At 40.2% G+C, this 21,340-nt stretch overlaps 3 protein-coding genes across 10 annotated transcripts in view; 2 read left to right on the top strand and 1 right to left on the bottom strand.

The window, feature by feature from the left end:
* The window catches only part of dhx30 (DEAH (Asp-Glu-Ala-His) box helicase 30), a 57,239-nt gene extending 50,003 nt beyond the window's left edge, over positions 1-7,236 (top strand). The window contains 3 exon segments of the mRNA XM_051929022.1: positions 69-172; positions 5,559-5,689; positions 6,527-7,236. Of these exon segments, the coding sequence (XP_051784982.1) occupies positions 69-172; positions 5,559-5,689; positions 6,527-6,756 (465 nt within the window). The 3' untranslated portion in view covers positions 6,757-7,236.
* LOC114653992 (alanine aminotransferase 2-like) overlaps positions 1-21,340 on the top strand; it is a 493,749-nt gene that overhangs the window by 77,010 nt on the left and 395,399 nt on the right. The gene's annotated exons all lie outside the window — the stretch shown is intronic.
* Positions 15,749-21,340, bottom strand: part of LOC114653784 (microtubule-associated protein 4) — a 212,199-nt gene continuing 206,607 nt past the window's right edge. For 7 of the 8 annotated variants that reach the window (XM_051928943.1, XM_051928947.1, XM_051928948.1 and 4 more), the window contains one exon: positions 15,749-20,207. In XM_051928943.1, the coding sequence (XP_051784903.1) occupies positions 20,200-20,207 (8 nt within the window). In that variant the 3' untranslated portion in view covers positions 15,749-20,199. The remainder of the gene's footprint in view (positions 20,208-21,340) is intronic. The other variant, XM_051928945.1, reaches the window with a different exon arrangement.

Here is a 21,340-nt window from a genome sequence, read left to right as displayed (position 1 = left end):
TAAGCAGAAAAATAGCTGACATGTCGTAAAGGTTGACCAAGGATCATTTTTTTTTTTCCCATCTACAGGTCAAGCGTGGCAAAGTGACAAAGCAAGGCAAATTCAAGCCCAACAGCCTGATGTATCGCACGAGGAGCGGGCCCGTCCTGTTACATCGCTCAACTGTCAATAGGTGAGGTAGCTGATCAGGCAGCAATTGTTCACAAAAAAATAAAAAGAACTAGGGGTGTGCGATATTGGGGTGAAAAAAAAAAAATCTCAATATTTTCTGGGACTTTGACGATAACGATAATTCCAAGATATTCTGCATCCTTTAAACATGTGTTTGTAAGTCTTATTAAGATCTAGTTTGATCTTGGTAATAGAAAATGAATTGTGGCTTAACGAAACCGTTAAGGAAAACAGGTCTTATTGATTTAATTAAAACTGAAGTAAAACACCCGGGTCCTTTCTGTGTGGGGTTCGCGCGCTCTCCCCGTGTTCGCGTGGGTTTTTGTTGGGGGCTCCAGTTTCCTCCCACAGTCCAAAAGTGTGCAGGGTAGGCTGATTGGCAAGTCTAAATTTACCCTGTAATTGTGTGAGTGTGTGCCCCCTGTGGTGTGTTGGTACCCGCCCAGGGTTGGTTCCTGCCTGTGCCTATTGTTCCCGGGACAGGCTCTCTCCCAGCCCCCCTACCCCCCGCAACCCCAGTTGGGATAATGGATGGGGGGGATAGATGAAGTAAAACAAAACATTAAATTCACCAGTCAACTTCTTACAGTATGTATTATAGTACATAACTAAACAGTGGCCTACAGGATGTACACAAACATTTGCACTGAGACCAACAAAACTATTAAACTGAGAGCACCTACTATTCATGTAAACAAGTTATAAATGCACAGGGAATAAAATACCTGAACATCACGATTACAGGCCATGAACTGAACATGTGTGGCATGCAAGCAAGAACACAAATCTAACATACTGTACTATACTGTAAACATCTAAACATCCATCGAATACTGCAGAAGTAGCATGTGTAAACTGCATTTATAGAGGAACCCCAAATTACTCACTAATCGCAATATGAAGCCTATGCCCAAAACAAGGTAGCCTCTTCCAGTTATTAATCCGTAGTGCACTGACAACGTTAGCCCCGCTGTCTGTTGTCATGCAAACCATGCGGTCTTCTCGCAGTGACCACGATGCCAGCGCATCTTTCAGACTTTGCGCAATGATGTCACCAGTGTGATCTTCTGGGAAGTAGGATGTTTGCAAACAGAAGCTTTGCAGTTGCCAGTTTTCGTCAATGAAATGCACCGTCAGGGAGAGGTATGGCTCGGATGTTCTGCTTGACCATAAATCCGTTGTTGTGGCAAAATCTGAAACCTTTTGCAGTTTATGCGTCAGAGTTTGGCGACACGAATCATACAACTTTAGGCAGAGCTGTTTGACTGAAATATTTTCGGCCAGGCAGTGTGTCTAAAGTATTCAAAAGTTGTTTAAAACCATCTCTCTCTACCACTTGAATTGGCACCATATCTTTTGCGATGTAATTGGTGACAGCGTTTGTTATGTCATGCCATCTGTTGCTTTTCTTGTCGTAAGGCACTTTTTTTGCAGAATGAGTCCGCTAAAGTTTGCCGAGTGTGTTTTTGTGCTTGTACCTTGGTTACTTTAGACTTGTGCTGGACAGTTGACTCCTTAAGCTTTTCGTATTCTGTGCGGTGGTTAGTTCGCAAATGGTGAAACAAGTTAGTTGTTGAGCCGTCTTTAACGGCAACCGGTTTACCACATAGTTTGCAGCAGATTGCTGTCTTTTGAGCAACATCAGTCTTTTCAAAACCAAACCACTGCCATGCGAGTGAGAATGAACCACGTCTGGCAATTAACTCTGACGACGTAGATGGCGAGGCTGTTTTATCATCTGCCGCTGTTTGTTCACTCATTTTGAGGCAGCGAGTGACGCTAACTTGTGGCTTGCTGGATGTGCACGCCTACGCAACTCGCTGTGCACAGGCGCAGTGGTCTATACTGTTGCATTACTGAATGAACTCTGTGTTTGTTTTGTTTTTTTTTGCAAAGCGAGTTACATACTCGATAATTTAATCTCGCACATCGTTAAAACAGCAATTAAGATATAATCATAAACGATGTATATCGCACACGCCTAAAAAGAACACAGCAACGTGATTTGGAGGTTGTTTGTTTTTTTTTTTTTGCAAAGCGAGTTACATACTCGATAATTTAACCTCACACATCGTTAAAACAGCAATTAAGATATAATCGTAAACGATGTATATCGCACACGCCTAAAAAGAACACAGCAACGTGATTTAGAGGTTTCCTTCAAAAGGTGTCAAGCTTGCTTCTTTAGAGGGCATATTTGTGGACGTGAAGGAGGCCTTTGGACCTCAGTGTCTTCTTTTATAGCAATTGCTCTCATTATTATGGGATGAGATCATCTGTACCTTCAGCGATTAGAGTGTTTAATGATGAAGAGTAATTTGCAGAATATGTTTCCTCTTTAAGTCTTGAGTGTTTTCTTCTGCCTTATTGCAAAGGATCTGACATCCTGGGTTCAGAACCGGCTCCCTGTTACTGTCCCTTTGAATTTAAAACCGCCTGCGTAGACGAGGGGGATTTGGGGTGGAATGCGTTGACATCCCTCCAAAGACGTGTGCGTTAGTTTAATCGGTTGCTGTAAGAAGGCCCCCGTCTGAATGGTGGATGGTCCCTGCCTCGTGCCAATGCACCCCTTGCCCTTGGATTATGCAGGTTAAAGAATAATTTTGTTGTTCTTAGAGTACAGATGACCCCCAAAATTCACGGGGGATACGTTCCTAGAGCACCTGCGAATTGTGAAAAACCACGGATTTTGGAAGTGGTCAAAAAAATGCCTATAAACGCCTATTTTTATAGTTTAAAGCCTAATTTTGCCCCCAAAACACTTTAATTTCATTTCAAACTCATCTTAATACATTACCCGAAAAAAAAGAATGTAAAGGTAACCCGTCTACTGTACTGCTATGTGTCCGCAGTGCTAGAATGTCAAATACCGATGTTACCGCTATACGTACTGTGATTCATGCAAGCGTATTTTCTTTGGTATAAGTAGGGTAAATACGTAATAATTTAATTTAATAAAAATACAGTAAAATGTACGGGTACTCACCAATAATGAATGATATCGATTGAAGATGATGATGAATTAGCTGTGCAGTACGATGACGGTATGTAATGAAGATAATGACTACACAGCAAAGCAGAGGATTTTCAGCTCCTCGCTGGCTACTGCGGCATAACTTTTTAGTTCCGGGAGCAAATCCAGTAGTCCAACCTTCTGGAGTGTCCTAAACTTCTACTGGTACTTAGGTTCATTGCCAGAAGCCTTAGAAGGTGCAGGGCATTTGGGTGGCATCTTAGGGATTTAAGAAGAACAAAACGAAAAACGCTCAGCGGAACACTCAAGATAACTACACGCGGGCGGTAAACTGTTATGATACGGGAATGCTGGGCTGCATCTGCTGGAGACGCATCACAGGGCAGCAGCCAATCAGGAGCAAGGAGAAAAGAATAACGCTCTCGGATTGGCTACTTTCACCATCCCAAGCTGCGTTTTCCTCTACGGTTGCCTTGTGTTCTCTCTACAGCACAGTATTACCACGAAAAAAAGCCATAAAAAAATTGCGGAGGATATTTGCGCTTTCCGATAAACAATTATTAGTTAGGTTCTAAGGAAAAATCCGCAAATGACTGAGGCCGCGAACTCTGAACCGTGACTTCATGCTTTCACCACCATGCTTCCATGATAGGGTGTTGCTGTGCAGGCGATGATCGGTACCTGGTTTCTCCTAGATGGGATGCTTTAAATTGAGGCCAAGCAGTTCAGTCTTGGTTTCATCAGACCACAGATTCTTGTTTCTCAACGCCAGAGTCTCCTTTAGGTGCCTTTTTCCAAACTCCAAGCGGGCTTTCATGTCTCTTTAACTGAGAACAGGCTTCTGTGTGGAAACTCTGCCATAAAGCCTGGATCAGTGCAGTTTGATGATTTTACCGATTCACACATCGGAAATCGATTTTACCAGTTTGCCAATTCAATGATGGTTGACCTTTTGGAAGTTTCTCCCATCTCCACAAAGATTTTCTGAAGCTCAGGTGGGTTCTTGGTCACCACTCATGCCAAGGCCCTTCTCTCATGATTGTTCAGTTTGGCTGAGCAGCCAGTTTTAGGAAGAATTAGCGGCTTGGTTCAGACTTCTTTGATTCAAAAATGATGGAGGCCACTGTGCTCTTAGGCACCTTTTATGCCATTGACATTTTTGTAGTCTTCCCCAATTCTGTGCCAGAGCTCGGCAGGCGATTCTTTCAGCCTCATGGCTTGGTTTTTAATCTGCTTTCAGGTGTTCTACAAACTGGTGTGGGTCTTTCCTAATGAGTCCAATCAGCTGAACTGACCACAGGTGGACTCCATACCAGGTGTAGAAACATCTCATCGATGACCAGCAGGATGAGGTGCACCTGAGCCAAAGGTCAAGTGTCCCAGCAAAGGGTCTGAATACTCCTGTCAATGGGATTTCACCGTTTTATAGTTTTAAGTTTCTCAACTCCTGTTTTCACTTTCTGGGGTATTGAGTGTTGTTTGATGAGGAGAAAAATGGATTGAAATGTTTATAGCGACATAACAAAATGTGAAATAAGTAAAGGGGTCGGCATACTTTCTGAATCCACTGTAAATGGAAGGAAGGAATGAATGAAGGAATGAATGAGCGAGCAAGCTGGTGAGTCCCAGATGGAATTCAACAGAACTTAAAGCACCATTAGCTACATGTCCTTTTTGGCGTCTTCTCAATGGCCAAATTAGGGTCTGATGCTACAAGTTGAATTCTGATGCTACAAGTTGAATGACCAGGGAAGAGAAGAAAAGAAAAACTCCAGTCGACTCAATGTTAGACAAGATAAGGCCACCCATCCCTAATATGCATATGCTACATTTTCCATTTTGCCCAGAATAAGTAATGTTGGGCAGCATGGTGGCGCAGTGGTAGCGCTGCTGCCTCGCAGTAAGGAGATTTGGGTTCGCTTCCCAGGTCCTCCCTGCGTGGAGTTTGCATGTTCTCCCCGTGTCTGCGTGGGTTTCCTCCCACAGTCCAAAGACATGCAGGTTAGGTGCATTGGCGATCCTAAATTGGCCCTAGTGTGTGGGTGGGTGTGTATGTGTCTTGTGGTCGGTTGGCACCCTGCCCGGGATTGGTTCCCTGCCTTGCGCCCTGTGCTGGCTGGGATTGGCTCCAGCGGACCCCCGTGACCCTGTAGTTAGGATATAGCGGGGTTGGATGATGGATGGATGGGATAAGTGATGTTCCTCTGATTTTACAGCCCTGGTACACTCACATGCAGTTCTAACTCTGTAAATGGCTGCCATGGCTCCTGTTGTGCTGCCGTTGTCGTTTCGTTAAGTTCACCGATGAACTTCCCATTTGTTGGTGTGATAAGCCAGTCCTTCAGATACTGCAGCGTTGCGTTTTCTGAGTCTCATCCTGCAATTTTTTTCTTTTCCTGCAAGGAATGAAGAGGAGTTCTCCCAGTCGCTGGCTGACCTTCTTCACAGCGGTCAAGTCCAATGGGAACGTCTTTGTTCGCGATAGCTCAACGGTGCACCCTCTGGCGCTGCTGCTGCTGCCTCACGGTGACGTCAAGGAGCTGGGTAGGTGCTCTTTGTTTTCTTTAGGTTGGGTCTTCTTAAGCTCAGTCCTGTGGCCCACTGTAGCCGCGGGCTTTCGTTTCACCCTCGGGACATCTTTCATTAGGTTACCAAGCTTCTCTCCTTTGGTGTCACTGCAGATATTGTAGATTTCTTACTTCTTAAGATGTCCCCTGCGTTAGTCAAGTCGTTAGTTACTAGTAACCACACTGGTCGGTGTGACACTGAACTGCCTTCTCGGCTGCTTGGCCCGCGTTTACCCCGATAGCCATTACTTGTCGTTATTAGGATACAATTGAAGATGTGAGTTCCAAAATCTGCTAATTACACTTTTGGTAAAATTTAGTGAACACGTGATTGTGACTTTTCATGCAGTTGGTCATGCGCCGAAAATATGTTTGAGCTTCAAAACCTGCTAATTGCAACAGTGTAGCGCTATAGTTTTAGGGATTTAGTTTCAAAATCTGCTTACGGACCCAGATTTTCCTATTTATCTCCAAAATTTATCTTTTGTACTTAACTTATTTTGGAACTGAGCTCTTCAATTAAGGGAGCAAACGTCACAGAAGAAGGTGAATTAATACCAAAATGACCAAAGAGAGTTGAGCATTTGAAGCTATGGCAGAAATTCAGATTGTTCTAGATAAACTTATGAATGTAAATGTCGCACTAGTGCAGAAGAAGAGGAGACACAAAGACGAGATGAGCAGTGAGATGGAGTTGAGGTAAAGCGACTCACTGATCGGGAAACCGCAGACACAGCAGGCCCTCAGGACTGAACTTGAGAGGCACTGACAGCCAAAACTCAATTTCACTGTAAACTTCCTCCTTTTTATTTAGATACTGGCAGCAGCATCATGGTGTCCCTCGATGACAGCGACCTCGTCAAGCTTGAGTTTCCCAAGCACAGCTGGAATTTGCTACGGGATTTCCGACTCTCCCTTCAAAACATGGTGAAGACGTGCCTGCGGTTTGAACTCTCTGAAATCCCCGCGGATTGGCAGGTGCAACATGAAGAGCTGTTGTCGCTGCTGGTAGATTTGCTCAGCTTCACTGCTCCAGCAGAGTGACGCGTTGGATGACACAAGGCTTACGCTTTCTGAATCAAAATCATTTGAGACAGTCGGGCGTAACTTAATGGCTCCTGTCCTTCAGGCAACTAGTGGAACGCCAGTGGACTCGGTCAATAGTCCGAATAAAAAGAAATCTGAAGACGCCAAGCAAAGAAAAGTACGAGGATGGTGGATGGTGTAAGATCAGTCGGCACTGTTAGCACCTTGGTTTCTGTCTGGTACAGGTTTTTCTTTACTTTGTTTTCCTGACTAAATATATATTATTTATTTATTTTGGAATGGTTCAGGAATTAAGTGTTAGATCTCCAGGAAGAGTTGTTTTCTGTTCCACTGACCCCTTTGAGCTGCTAACCCCTATGGATTTCACCATTTTTTTGTCGGCAGATTTGTCCGACGAGCAGTGGAAGAACGCGCTGAGAACTGTATTCTGTATCAGAATGAGTGGACGGAAGATTCAAATAAATATTTTTGTCAATATCACTGCAGTCTTGTGAGCGTTTTTGGTGGGAGGTGTGATGGCCGTTGAATATTTCAATTTTCCTTCTATTGTCTTTAATGTTTTGCCACTGTTGCCTGTACTAATAATAAGATGGTTACATATTCTATAGATCCACGCTCACATTCACACACACTTTATCTTAAATATTAAACAAAGTTGAATTCAAATGTTCTCTTGTTCGCTAGCTAAGCGGAGTTAAGGAACACGCCCTGAAGATGGCGAGCGAGTGAGGAAGGCCCCTTCCCTCGTCACACTGCATGTTTCTTGGACTTGCACAAATAAATCGAACCGCAAGCGAAATATGATACGCTAGCCAACCCACGGCGTAGCATAGGCTGCATAATTTTGTATTGATGGGTGAACACTTCCTGAAAGACACAGTTGTCAAAATGGGGAGGGTTTGAGGATACGACTGTGAGTGAATGAAAAGATGGAGCAATTCACATCGAAGCATAGACACTGCTAAGACCATGGGATACCCCTCGCAAACTGTTTTACACGCTGCATACAGCGATTCACATCCGCGACAAACAAATTGTTTGACGGTATGTAGCGTGTAAAACAGTTTGCGATGGTGGATGCGGTTGTGCGTCGTAACCAAAAAGTCATCGTGGCTCAGAGGTGCATGTGGACTGTAGTAAAGACAAACGCTAATGACGCCGTGTTTTGTGAGTTGCTGCATCCAAGTTGGTGGGCGTGGCTCTGCTAGTTGTCATTGTATCCAATGGTCTTAGAGTTGGTGGGCGTGGCTCCGTCCTGCGTGTCTGCATGGGTGTCTTGCTCGCTGGCGGCTTAGTGAATTATATACAGTGGAACCTCGGGTCACTAATGTCTCGTAACACGTACAACTCGGTTTACGACCAAAAAGATCGCCAAACTTTTGCCTCACGACCACACACTCGGTATACTAACAAGCCAGGTTCCCTTTCGGTTTGTACATGTTCAGTCTCTCCCTGTGCAGCGAGCAAGAGAGAGAGCGAGAGAGTGCGACACACACACACACAGAGGCAGTGCGAGAGACAGAGAGAGGCGCACACACACAGGAGTGCGCTAGAGAGACACACACACAGGCGCTCCAGGCTCGCAAAAGAGAGACGCACGCACACACACAGGCGCGAGAGAGAGCGAGGGACGCATAAGGTAGAGAAAGCTTGTTTTTGTTTTGAGTTCTATTTACAGCGATCGGTTCGTAGCCTTCATTGTTGCAATGTTACTTTTCTTGGTGGTTTATTAAATTACGGATTTTTCAAATGTTCATTTTTTTCCCCTGTGCTTAAAACTCATTAAAAAAGTGTTTTTAATGAGCGGTTCCTAGCACTATAGCGCGAACTATTGCAGTGTTAGTTTTCTCTGTTATTCAATGTTTTTACATTTAGTTTACCATTACACTGTGCATTCTATGGTTTAATTAACTATATTTGTGCTTAAAAACTAAAAAATTTTAGTTTTTACATTTACATACAGTTCGTACGGTCTGGAATGGATTAATTGTATTTACATACAATCCTATGGGAGAAATTGTTTCGGTTCACGACCAACTCGGTTTACGACCAGCGTTTTGGAAAGAATTATGGTCGTGAACCGAGGTTCCACTGTATATAGATAACGAAACGAGAGAAGTCTCAAAATCAACCGGAATGTTCAAGCAAATTATAGAAAAAAACTCGATCTAAATCCGTTAAGTAGTCTCTCGTGAAAAGCAGACAACCATACAGACAGACATTGGATTTTATATATTATATATTAGTAAACCTTCAAAATAATGTGCAGTTAGAGTCTCAACAGCATTCTCAGCACATCTGGAGTTTAGTAGAGCCAGATAACTATAAGAATCTTCACCAATGGGCTCTGAAAATGTCTGCTTTGTTTGGGTCTCCATACCTCTGTGAGTCTCACATGAATGTCATGAAATCAAAGTTCAGAACAAGACTGACAGACGAACATTGAAATGACTCCATAAGAGTGAACCTCAGTGGCTTCACTGCACCAGACACCTCAGTGCCAGTCATCTGACCAACTAAAAAACATATCACACATGTAACTGGACCTGTGAATAAAGTGACACAGTGACACGTGACAAAATGACAAATGAAGAAGGAATATCTGTGTATTTGGAATTGCATTGTTTGGTTTTAATTCAAGTGTGAGATACACTAGAAAATGCATACAGATGTATAAAATGCACTTGCAGGTGAACTAAATATTTTTTGTGATGTTTTAATGCAAAATGTGAGTTTGGACACCAACATTTTGTAAATGTTCAGGCAAAACAAGCGTATTCAGCGTATTTGGGTTCAAATAAGCTATAAGAATAAATGTTAGAAAACACGAGGTGCTCTCAGCCATTTTCATTTTGTAAAAGTAGCTTTTGGGGGAAAAAAAGGTTGGAGACCCCTGCATTAGGCTCTCCAACATCCTCCCGTTTGCCTATTGTGCTGCACCACCACAACGTGATAAGAGAGGCCCACGGCGAAGAACAATTTTAGTAAGTAATGGCGAGTCCCGGAGTGTGCAGGTGTGAGTGTGCACGCGCCGCTCTGAGGTTGATTGGCTGATCACACATTCATGTGCGCATCTGAGCGGCTCAGTCAAGTGACCTCAGAGTAAGTGGAGAACTGAACCCGCACCCACTCGGAACTATAAAGGACCGAGAGGGGAGAATCACAATGAAGAAGGAAACAAAGAAGAGAGAACGAAGGTTAAGGGGGTGAGGAAGAGGAAGATGCGAGCGGCAGGCCTGGGCTAGAGAAGGGGCGCCCCTATGGAGCAAGGCAGGAGAGTAGGAATGGCCCCGTTGTATGACGTCTCCCTTTGAATGCAGACATTCTGGGGTTCAGAGGAGATGTCCAAAAGACGCCAAGGGACGGGAAGTGGGAACTTGAACCCGGAATTATTGGATGACTGCACCAGTTGGCGGCCTTGTGCTCTTCCTGCAAGGATCTGGTGGGATAAGCTAAGGAGACGCCAGGATTTAGAAAGAAGCATTGGGGCTCATGGCTGTTTTAAAAGAAGAATCTGCCTGGGATTTGAATCTTGTTTTTTTATTGAATTATTTATTGATTTTAGCCTCCATGTTTCACACCATTTTAACTGGATTATTTATTGACTTTTGGAAACACTGCACATTTTGGACACCATTTGTTTGTTTGAAAATCAAAGCACTAAACCACTCTGCACCAATCCCGTGTGTGTGTGTGTGTGTGTCATCATTTGCCCGGCTCATCATCAGATATGGGATTTATGGCCCTGGGTTCAAGAGACTCCTGAAAGCAAATCGGGAGCATGGAGTCAACCTGGACCATCACAGAGAAGAAGGGTTCTGTGATTTTAAAGTGGGAAAACTGCCATAACTTTTCAAGCAGCCATGTTCATCATCTCAATTTGAATGGTTTACACTGGTGAAGACTCCTGAGGCAGCACAAAGCAACGTAACAAAAATACAATAAATACCGATGGGAATTTTATATATAAAATTGTAAAGCTGGCCGCTTGTTCACCAACCTCTCAAAAACAGTGGAACTGAATGACGTTGTGTGTGTGTGCGTTGGCCTCATTTACAATAAGAGGCTATAAGGTCATAATTGAGGGGGAGGTGTAGTAATGGACTACAACTCCCATTAGACAGCAGCCGTGTGCTGGGGCTGATGGGAGGACATTGTTATCAGCATGCACCAAGTTTTGTACCAGCCATAGTGGGATGTTATCCGTGTCTTCTCAGCTAAGCTGCCTTTGTCTGAGAGTGAGCCATTTTGGGTTCTGTTTAGCCATGTTGAATTTCCAAGATGATGTTTCACCTGTTTATTTTAATCTAGAACCTTTTTTTGAGAAATGTATGGATGTATAGCTGGGCACCTTGGACAGGACCAAAGGTGGAGTTAGTCATACAGTGAGAACTGAACGATGCAGGTGTTTAAGAATGGAATCTGTATTTTGTCTGTACAACAAGACTGAGGTCGGTGTACCACGGGTGTCTAGAAGAGGGGGTCAGTAAAGTCAGTGCTGGAGGGCCGCAGGTTTTTGTTCCACCCCAGTTTCCTGATGCAAAGTCGTTTATTGCTGTTGAAGTTCTTACTAGTCAAGCAACATTTTGTGTTGCATTTTAGTTGCCTCACGTTTTAAGATTAGCCACCCATCATTGCTTAGTTTTGTCTTTTCCCATCTTTATTTGCTTCTTATTAGCAATATGATGCGTATGAGCAGCAGTTCCCATCTAACCTGTTAACATTTACACCTGTGTATATTCATTGTGAAATATCTGATTTCATAAAATATTTAGAAAGAAAGTGAAGTTAAAAAAAGAAAGAGAAAAATTGCTAATCGATTTCAGGCTACAAATCATTTGAATGACATCATTGGAACAAAAAAAAAATCTACAATTTAAGAATGACCCAACATGTCAGAATAAAGACACTAACATGTCATTCAATTAAATAAGACTTGCTATTGTATTGGCAAAGGTTGGTTTCTAATTAATAAAAACCTACAGCCACAACAAGCCTTCCAAGACCAACTTTGCAGAACTCTGGCTTAGCATGTGGACTCCCACAATGGGGTACGATTAATCGCTAGGGAATAGAATTGGAATGGGAGAAATATAAGCAGCATTTTATAACTGGTGATGAACCCAGAGTCCAAACAATAATCAATATAATAGAACCTTGACAATACTCTAGCACCAAAGGAATCCAAAGTCCAAGCCAGAATGGAGAAGAATGCGTCCAGAACTTATGTTCAGGATGTTGTCCATATTCATACCTCACAAAAATACATAAAACACCATGCTGATCTGTGTAGGTGTCTGCATGGCAATAAGGCAAATGTCAGGATAAAAGCCGTTGAGCATCCGTCCACCTTCTGTTTCATGAAAACAGCCCTGCAAAACTGTTTAGTCATGGAGACGCCACACCCACAATTCTCTCCAAACCTGGCCTCATGTCACTACCACTTGTTTCAATGATGATGTGGTTGCAGGAGCAAGATGAAGCATTTTATTTCAGTGCCAAAGAAAAATTTTAGGAGCCTTAGCAGCAGCAGTAGTAGTATTGTTACATATACAGAATACAATGGCATTTTTGCACATCTTACCAACACCAACCACATCGCCACTCTCTGATGCCATGATAAACAAAAATGGATTAAATCACACAACTTTAATAAAATTACACATTTTTCATGTGTATTGGATTGATATTAATAAATAAGACCAGTTTGGTTTTACTGCTGTTTCTTAACATCTTCAGGTCAAAGCCGACTCACTTTTGTGTTTGAAATCAGTAAAAATGCCTTACATGTCATCAGTTCAACCCATGAAAACATCTTTAATGTCATCTGTTCTACATCTTAGGATCATCTGTACTACAGGATAAGATGATCACTCAATATAAAATAGGTTTGTTATGAAAAATCTGATATCCACAGCTCCTAAATGGGGTGTCAGAACTGAGTCAAGTAAAGACAGCATCTGAAGATGCAGCTGGGGTTAATAGCTAAGGCTCAAAACTTTGATTATAGTCTGTGCCAACTCTGCTTTAAGACACACAGAGGGTTTTAAAGTATTACACCCAAGGTGGGACACCTTTGCAAACTGTTTGCTTCAAATTGCAAGGCTTAGTTTACTTGAATTGCTGCAGCACATCTGTGGGTTGTAATCTTTTAGTTGTTCTCTGAAGAAGGCCCATTTGTAATATTCTGATATTTGCTTTTTTCTGTACTTGCTAACTTAAACTTTAAGTTTAAAACCTCTGGCAGTTTACTGCTTACCTGCTCACCATTTTAGGTCATTCATTGCATTTCAACTGATTAAATTTGAAGGAATACTGGAAAAACTGAGGTGTTCCAAAGCGTTTGACTGGTAGTATGTAGTGTATAAACACACACACAAATATATATATTATATTATATATATAATATTATATATATATATATATATATATATACATATACACACACACACTGTATATAAGGCAGTGTGTAACATATGAGGGCTATAGCAGGGATTTGGAACAATCTGTTCAGGTCTACATAATAAAGAGTATCCAGACCACAGCTAAACACAAAGTAACATCTATATTGCTAAAATGTTTTGTCTTATGATGAACACTGAAGGACAACTGGAGATTACAGCAGATAATAAGTTGGTGGCTGATTCCTTTGTCAAAGACTGCTTACAAGATTGAGATGTTTCAGTTGTTTACAGAAGGTGCCCAAGCAGGTTAAGTACATTTGTTTGGGGCAACGCAGGAAATGAACTGGTAACCTTGTGGTCTAAAGTCCAGTTCTACAGCCACTACCCCATATTGGCCTATCTGGCCAACTGTACAGTACTAGGTGGTTGCAACTTCAATTCCTATTCCTGACTCAGTTATGAAATGCTGAGTAAATCTCTCAATCCACCATTTGTATGACTGTGGTTTGGACAGTGTGGCACTGCGGTGACTGAAGAGTTGTACTGTTAAGCATAAAGTTGCCGTTTTAAATTCCAGCACTTACTCTCCATTGTTTAACATGGCAGTGCTCTCATTGTACAAATATGTTCACACATAAAGCATTTCTTACACTAAATAAATTATATACATTTAAAAAGCCCTGTACAGCTTAGTAAATATTGTATGATAATTTCTTGCACTGACAAGAGTTGCAGCCTGGCAGAGGATGATTAGATCAAGCAGATCTGGATAACCAAAGGTATATATTTCAAACATTTTTCCCCAAATGTTGTGCATCTACGTAAAAAAGGCAGAAAGGTGCAAAGAAAGAGATGGTCAGTGTGTTTTTTTTTGTTGTTTTTATTCTGTTTATTCAGAGTGTATTCCACTAGTTAACAAGTACCACAATAAAGACCAAGAGAGCCTGCAACTAAAATGTGTGGTTGAAAGCAAAATGTCTGCTTTTGTCATGTCCTCTGCACAAGATGGTTACAAGGCCCAAAGCAAAGCTCAGCCCAAGACACCCTATCTAAGACATTTCTCCAGGAAATACAGAGGAAGAATGCTGCAAAGAGGATGGTGTGCACTGGCTGAACATGGAATCTCATTTAAGCATCATGCAGCTCTGCTATGTAGAACTACGAGAGCAAAAGCCAGCTGTCCAAGATAATGTCACACCAGCTACATTGTTAAAGTTCACAAAAACCAAAAGGTCACACCTAACAAGACCCATGTACACTTCTCAAATGTGAAGGCAACTGAGCCAGGGCTGTTCTTTCTCAAATAAAAAAAAAAAAAAGAAAAAATTAGGAAGCCTCAATGACATTCAAATTCTAATGGAAGCTAAAGGAGAATGGTAATCTTTAACCCAACAGACACATTAGAACAAAACCAACTGAAAGTTTGTTTAAAAACCTCGTATCACAAATGGAAATGGAAAAAAAGTGGCTGAGACTTTAGCATCAGAAGGAACCTCGTGCAGAGAGTTTGTAGCCACTTGTATGAACACAAATTTTTGTTACAGCCCAGCCAGGACACAATACCTTTTTGCACTACAGAAAATCATATTTTTTGAACAATGAAAGTCACTTGTATGCATTTATTTCAAAACACATTCTTTTACTCACACCCTCAAATGGTCAAAATATATATATTTTTTTAAGAAACAAAAAAAATTATGAAAATCCCTTCAGTAATGTTAAAGGTGCATGAAGCAGGAGTTGTAGTCAACAGCAGCTTAAGCTAAAGAGAAACATGCGCTTGTGTGTGTGTATATAAATATATGTACACGTCTGTGAAGATATAGCAGAGGAGCATGGAAGCAGCTGTAAATCTACAGTTTATTATGTGGCAGGCACAAACACTCTGTCACATGAGCATGGCACCAAGAACACAATGTTAAATGCAATGTAGAAAGCTCTGCTAACACACAATGTGCCAAGCAGAGACTCGGCACCATGGGCAGGTAAGACAAGATTTAACAGGCCTTTGCCTTGACTAGAAACTAGAAAATATATATTGAGAGAAAGAGAACAAGAACAAAACAAACAAACAAAAAAAAAATCTACAAACACTGTACTCAATCAGAACCACAGCTCCATTCTAACTTTATCTCAGGTAGCAAAAGAGGAATATTATTGCATTTCTCCAGCTAGAATGGCACATGGAAGCGTCTGGCTAGGGATCAGGGCTGGGTACTCTCAGCGGTCATGTTTGAAAGTATTCGGCAGGAACATAACCATGTAACACATCTCTAACTCTCTTGTTAGGTAATTTTTATTTATAGTAAATCAATGTAGGCCAATTAAAATAAAATGAGTTTGGCATGGTGTGTATATATTTATATAAAAAAATTAATCATCTCTTGAATGTTCACTCCTCTCACAATAACCATTAAAAAGCAAATTAAGCAAGAAAAATTTTTATGCCTAGGAATAGGGGACACAAATTTTAAAAAGGCATTAGCATTGTACATGTGTGTATGTAATTTGTGACATTTTAGCTACTTTATTTAGCAGATGCTTTTGTCCAATTAAATGTAGGTGTACACATAATGTTTGTAAACAACAGTAAACTAAATGCACAAGATATAAAAATTCACAAAAAACTCTCAAAACGTTACTACAGAAACTCTTTGAAGAAATAAAGACACAAGTTGAGAAAAGGCAGAGAAAGCTTTCCAGAACTTAATTTTTGTCATGATTAACAGAAGGGTAAATAGACTCCTTCGTAGCATTGAAAGATAATGTCACACAGTAAATGCAACTTCAAAGTACAATGCTGTAAAAGGAACTTTCTAAATTGTTATCATACCATAAAATGGCCAGCAGTCTTCCGTTGTTCTGCTCTCACCAAGTGGTGAACTGCTCTCATTATTTTCCTTTACTCACACTTTCTGAAAATGAAGTTTTCACAATTTTCACAAAGTGTCCACTCTTTGTCCTAGAGGATCACAGATTGCTTATGATCAATTAGTTATTGATGTCAAGTCTTGTTAAATGGACATTTTAATTTTATCAGGTGGCCTTCCCCATATCTCCACCTACCGCTTCAGAGACTAAAATCAATTTGCTTTTCATTTACATTTGAAAGTCACAAATCTGTTTAAAATATCTACAGTTTACAGAGCTCAGCATTAAAGTCTGCTTTCCTACGTTTTTACTTATTTTTTCAGTCACTTCTTTGTTAAAATGCCAACCTGTGCATATTTAGAATTAACTAGCACCTTTAATAAAATAGGAAAAAGGGGAAAAACAAGGAAAGTAACGATAGCAGAAGAGGGTCTGAATGCTTGAAAATCCCTCTGGTTCACATTCTGTTTGACTTTCTAGTAAAAGTGAAATACTACCTATAATTTCCAGATACAGCAGAATTGCAACTGGCATTAGCCACTGGAGGTGTAATTAAATGACTTTTTACTATTCACTAGAAGGCTTTCCAATTAACTTTTTGTTTTTGTTAAGTACCATCCACTAAGATTTTACAAAGAAGTGGCCACCTTTCAGAGTTTGAATGCCAGCCTTGTCAGTGTGTATAGAGGAGTTCACATATTCTCCCATATTATTTTACGAGTTTTTCTCTGGGTTGCCACTTTCCTAGAGTGCTATTAGTAGGGTGGGGGTGGAAAAAGGCTGTTTGGGGTAATTAAATAAGACAATAGTGTGCAATGCATTGGCAAAATGTAGACTAAGCATGGTTGGTTCTCCACCCTGTGCTGTCTGAATGGACTCAAGCATTTTCTAAGCCTTTAATAATAAACTTGAGTTCAAGTAATTGATAAAGGAATCAATCCCAATAGCTTATGTTTCTAACAAATGTTACAAAAAAGTGTATGCTATATAGGCAATGGTCACTGAACAAAATCAGTTTCATATTTAAAACGAAGCAACAGATGTGGGGGAAAAAGTACAAAGGGTGCGTGCCCAGGATATTTCTAAGATGACTCTTTAAAAGAAATACATCATCATAAAATGTCGTGCATATTAAAAAAACAAGCCCCCAAACCATTAAAGGAAACTGTTTAAAAATAATCAACTTTGCATAATTCAACAGCTAAAGTGACTTTAATTTTTGTTTCATTTAATAGCCCAGTATCACGGAGTATGCCCTGCAAGGAATCTGTGACCAGACCATGGCTCCAGCTCTCTGCAACACTGTTCTAGATACATCTGGGCCTGATGAATGGATGAGTAAAATGTCTTTTCACAAAGAGACCTTTTTTCTCTATACATAACATTTACATATTATGATATTCTCAAAAATGCTTAGTCAGGATGTCAGGTGGATTCTTCCAGGATCAGGCACAAGGTTTAAACCACTGCTGATGGGGCACAAATCCATTGCAGGGTCCACTCACGCACATACTTATGCTCACGTTCACATGAGACCAAATCAAACTTACCAATTAATATGCATGTTTTTGGGATGTAGGAGACAAACCAGAGTACCAATTTGGAATGACAAACTAACCTAACCCATCTTTGAGATGTGAGAGGAAAGCCACAATACCCTTAGAAAAACTCATGCAGACACAGGAAGAATGTACTCCGATTGTGTGTATACACACAGACAAATGCACAGGAGTATCTTTATTTAGTTTATCATCTCACTTATAACATTTACTTTTGTGTTTTGACTTTAAAGTATACTATGACTGGCACTTATTATTATAGTTATTTACAAACTGAACTTTTTTTTGCAGATGTTTCTTCAACTATGATTATGCTATTTAGTGAAAGCAGACCTAGCACAACAGCAATATCCTCCAAAACTATTCACAATGTTTCTATGTAACACATATTAAACTACTGTTGTGCATGTACAGGGCTTTTCAGACATTTGGAACAACAGGGGACATTATTTTTTTTTTCTGCAGACTATCTAATAACAATCCATGTATCGATTCCTAAAAAATTCCTTAAAATGGAAACCCTGACCCCACCTTTTTCATTTAATTCACAGACCACCTCTGGCAACACACTGATGAGATTTTATTCCCTCTAATTTCTTTTTATGACAACTAAAATGTAACATAACTCTGTAACTGTAAGCATCATACTATAACCAATTATTTATATTATTGTGTGGGGATTATTAAACGTTGAAATTTAAAATGGGATCATGGAGAAATGATGAGGGTTTTTTTTTCCACCATGGTTATGACATCTTTAACACAAAAATGATCCTAAAGTTTCCATGGGTTGGATTTATCTAGAAGGCAATAGTTGACCACTGGTACAGATAATTATAAGATTATTTCTACCTTTGAAATATTTAAACAGAAGATAAAAGTGTGCTTCTAAGAGTAACACGGTATATTTGCTATGGGTCCAGACTTGTGATGCATCTTGTATATTGTAATAGATATTGCGTCATACTGTGTTTTTCTATGGTGCCAGCCAAAATTGACAATAAGCCAAAGCTGCTTTCCTTTTCCTTTTTATGCATGATGGACCTCTGCCAAGTATTGTCAGTTTTACATATTTCTGCAAACTCACTGATACACTACTAGGATTGGGCCCATCGTCCAAGTTTTCAGTCAATCGATGTGATAGTCCTAAAGAGACTTTTAGAAAGGTGAAGAAAAAAGATGCTATGTTGAGTAAAGTGCAGTCTTTAACATTTATGCCATTATAGGATAGATTCCAGCTGCCAAAAGATAAGAAGATACTTCTTAATCATGCTCTTCCATCTCCCAGGCTCCTGCCGACAGCTCCCAGTCCAGCAAACTCTTTGTGCTTTCTCAGAGCCCACACTCCAAAGCCTTATCCTGCTAATGTATGTGTTTCACCCACCCAACCTGCATCAAGACCAATCATATTGCTTTAAGAAGAAGAAAAATCTAAAACAGCACAATTAATTATACAAGAATATTAAACACTTCACCACAAAACATTTTTTATAAAAGCACATTTTACATATAACATATTCTAATTTGTGAATTTAGAAGATGAAGTAGTACAGGGAGGATTACAGCCTGGCTCTTGTGTTTTAATGGTTTTGCTTAAAAAAAAAAACAAAAAACAAAACATACAACCATCCTTCATTAGTTTATAAGTGATTAAATGTGTGGGGATGCAGCAATACTGTCATTCCAAGTACCAGAAGAACTGGATCAACACTTGTGAACTAAAATCTGAAACAAGTCAAACAACCAGTTTTAGCTTAAGGCTCGCACAAATATAGGTAATTCAACATCCCTTATGAATAGTGCAAAGTTTAATTCTTCTGTGCGAAACTATTCTACAAGATTTGTGGGACAACACTGTTTTTTAAACAGCACCCAGTGTGAGGTATGCTACAAAGACGACCAAGGGCTTGGGAGACCATTGGATGTTTAAAAATAGATGTCCCGCTGCTTTAAAAGATGTGTCATCAGAAGTCAATAACCTCAATTTTTGGGAAATGCAGTGTAGCTTCCACAGCAATGGCACACAAATGAATTGCCTCACTGCATAATTTTTTGACAATAATTCTTTGAAAACTGGATATTCCAGAAGTAAATACTCCCAACAGTTTCCCAACAGAAAATTGGTCAGGTAGAACTAACTTTTTGAACTAATTTTTTGAGCTGTGATTATATAAAAATGTGCTTTTACTGCAAGCAAACCAAACACAAGAGCCACACTTTCCTACCTCCAAGACTATTTACAACAAAAAAAAGAAGACTAAAACAGCTAAAAGACACTAGAGCGAAGACAAATCACGACTCCTGGTCATCCAGCATGATCCTGACATCTTGAGCCAGTTGTACTTCAACAGGTGGAGAGCCAAGACACTCGCTCAGTGAGACGCTGCGTGCTGGGGGGGTGCTACTGCTGCTCGGGGATTTGTAGATGATGTCGGCGCCATGGTCTGTGCGAGCCCGGGCATTCTCGCAAAACATCAGCTTGTGGGACTCAATCTGCAGCGAAAAGAGGATGAGAGAAGGGATGGGGTGAGAGTGGGGTAGAGAGAGAGGGAAGGGGGGAAAAGAATGGGATGTACGGGGAAGTAATGCAACACCACAAAGCAGGGTTAGATGCCTGCAAAATAAAAGTTAATATGGGTTTCAGGATTAAATAATGCGTGTTAATGAGAACGTAAGTAAAACAACAAAATAATAGTAAAATTGTAAGAATGGTCAAAACAAATGAAAAGCCACAAATGAGTACAGAGATGCAGAATAATCTGCTCTATAATTAGTATAACAGAACACTTAAAGTGAAATTATCTGTGTTATGCATTAATGATAGAACAAATGCAACCTAGCATAAAATAAAAAAAAAAATACATGTAATCAACAGAAAGATGAAGGTTTAGAGATGATGGTGGCAGTTCAATTTGCAAGGCACAACAAATCATGAATTATGATAATGTGCTAACCCCCCACAACACATATTGATTCCTTTGAAGGAATGGGCTTAAATCAGGTAAGTTATGTATTATGTAGTACTTAAAAGAGAACAGAAAAAAATATCAAAATAAATTGTTCTTAATCTTTTTCAGAAATCTGGACATGTTTGAATGAAGACGGGTTGCCTGGTGGCATTTTTTTTTTTACCCGAGAATGCTCGTCTTTTCATACTCAGCAGCAGAAAGGAGGAGGAAATCAGGAATTCCAATAAGTCATGAAATTTACATATACCATGGCCTTTTACAAATGGATTCTGTTGCTCCCAAAGCACAGGGATCAACAAAAGATTTTATAAACACCTGATTTAAACAAATCAATCAAGAAAGAACACCAGCTCTTGCACATTTGGCCAGTTTTACTATGTAAGACTCCACTTACTATTGTTCACACTTTTGCAGGATGCATGTTTTTTCTTCTACTAAGGCATAATGGTTTGAATTTGAAAACAGTTAGTGGTCAGTTGTCACGTAGACAAGCACCAAAAAACACCTCCTTAATCTAATGCATATTGCTTTTCAGATCATCTGTTCCATCTCTAAATGCAGTTTTGAAAATGCAGCACCTTCAAATAGTCATTTTATATAATATCAAGCTGTAGAAAATAAAGCAAGCTACCCTGATGTATCACTCTCTGGCAATTCAGTTAATATGAGATGTCATTTTAACAAATCAACGTAACTATTATTGCAATTCTAACATGACAATATCTGTCTGTAAGAAGCTTTGCATAGAACATACTACATACATAATTCCTCATGCTAA

This window comes from Erpetoichthys calabaricus, chromosome 6 (assembly GCF_900747795.2).
Source record: "Erpetoichthys calabaricus chromosome 6, fErpCal1.3, whole genome shotgun sequence".
NCBI classification, from domain to species: Eukaryota; Metazoa; Chordata; class Cladistia; order Polypteriformes; family Polypteridae; genus Erpetoichthys; species Erpetoichthys calabaricus.
The sequence above is the reverse complement of the archived record's forward strand: the minus strand, read 5'-3'. Positions and strand labels throughout refer to the sequence as shown.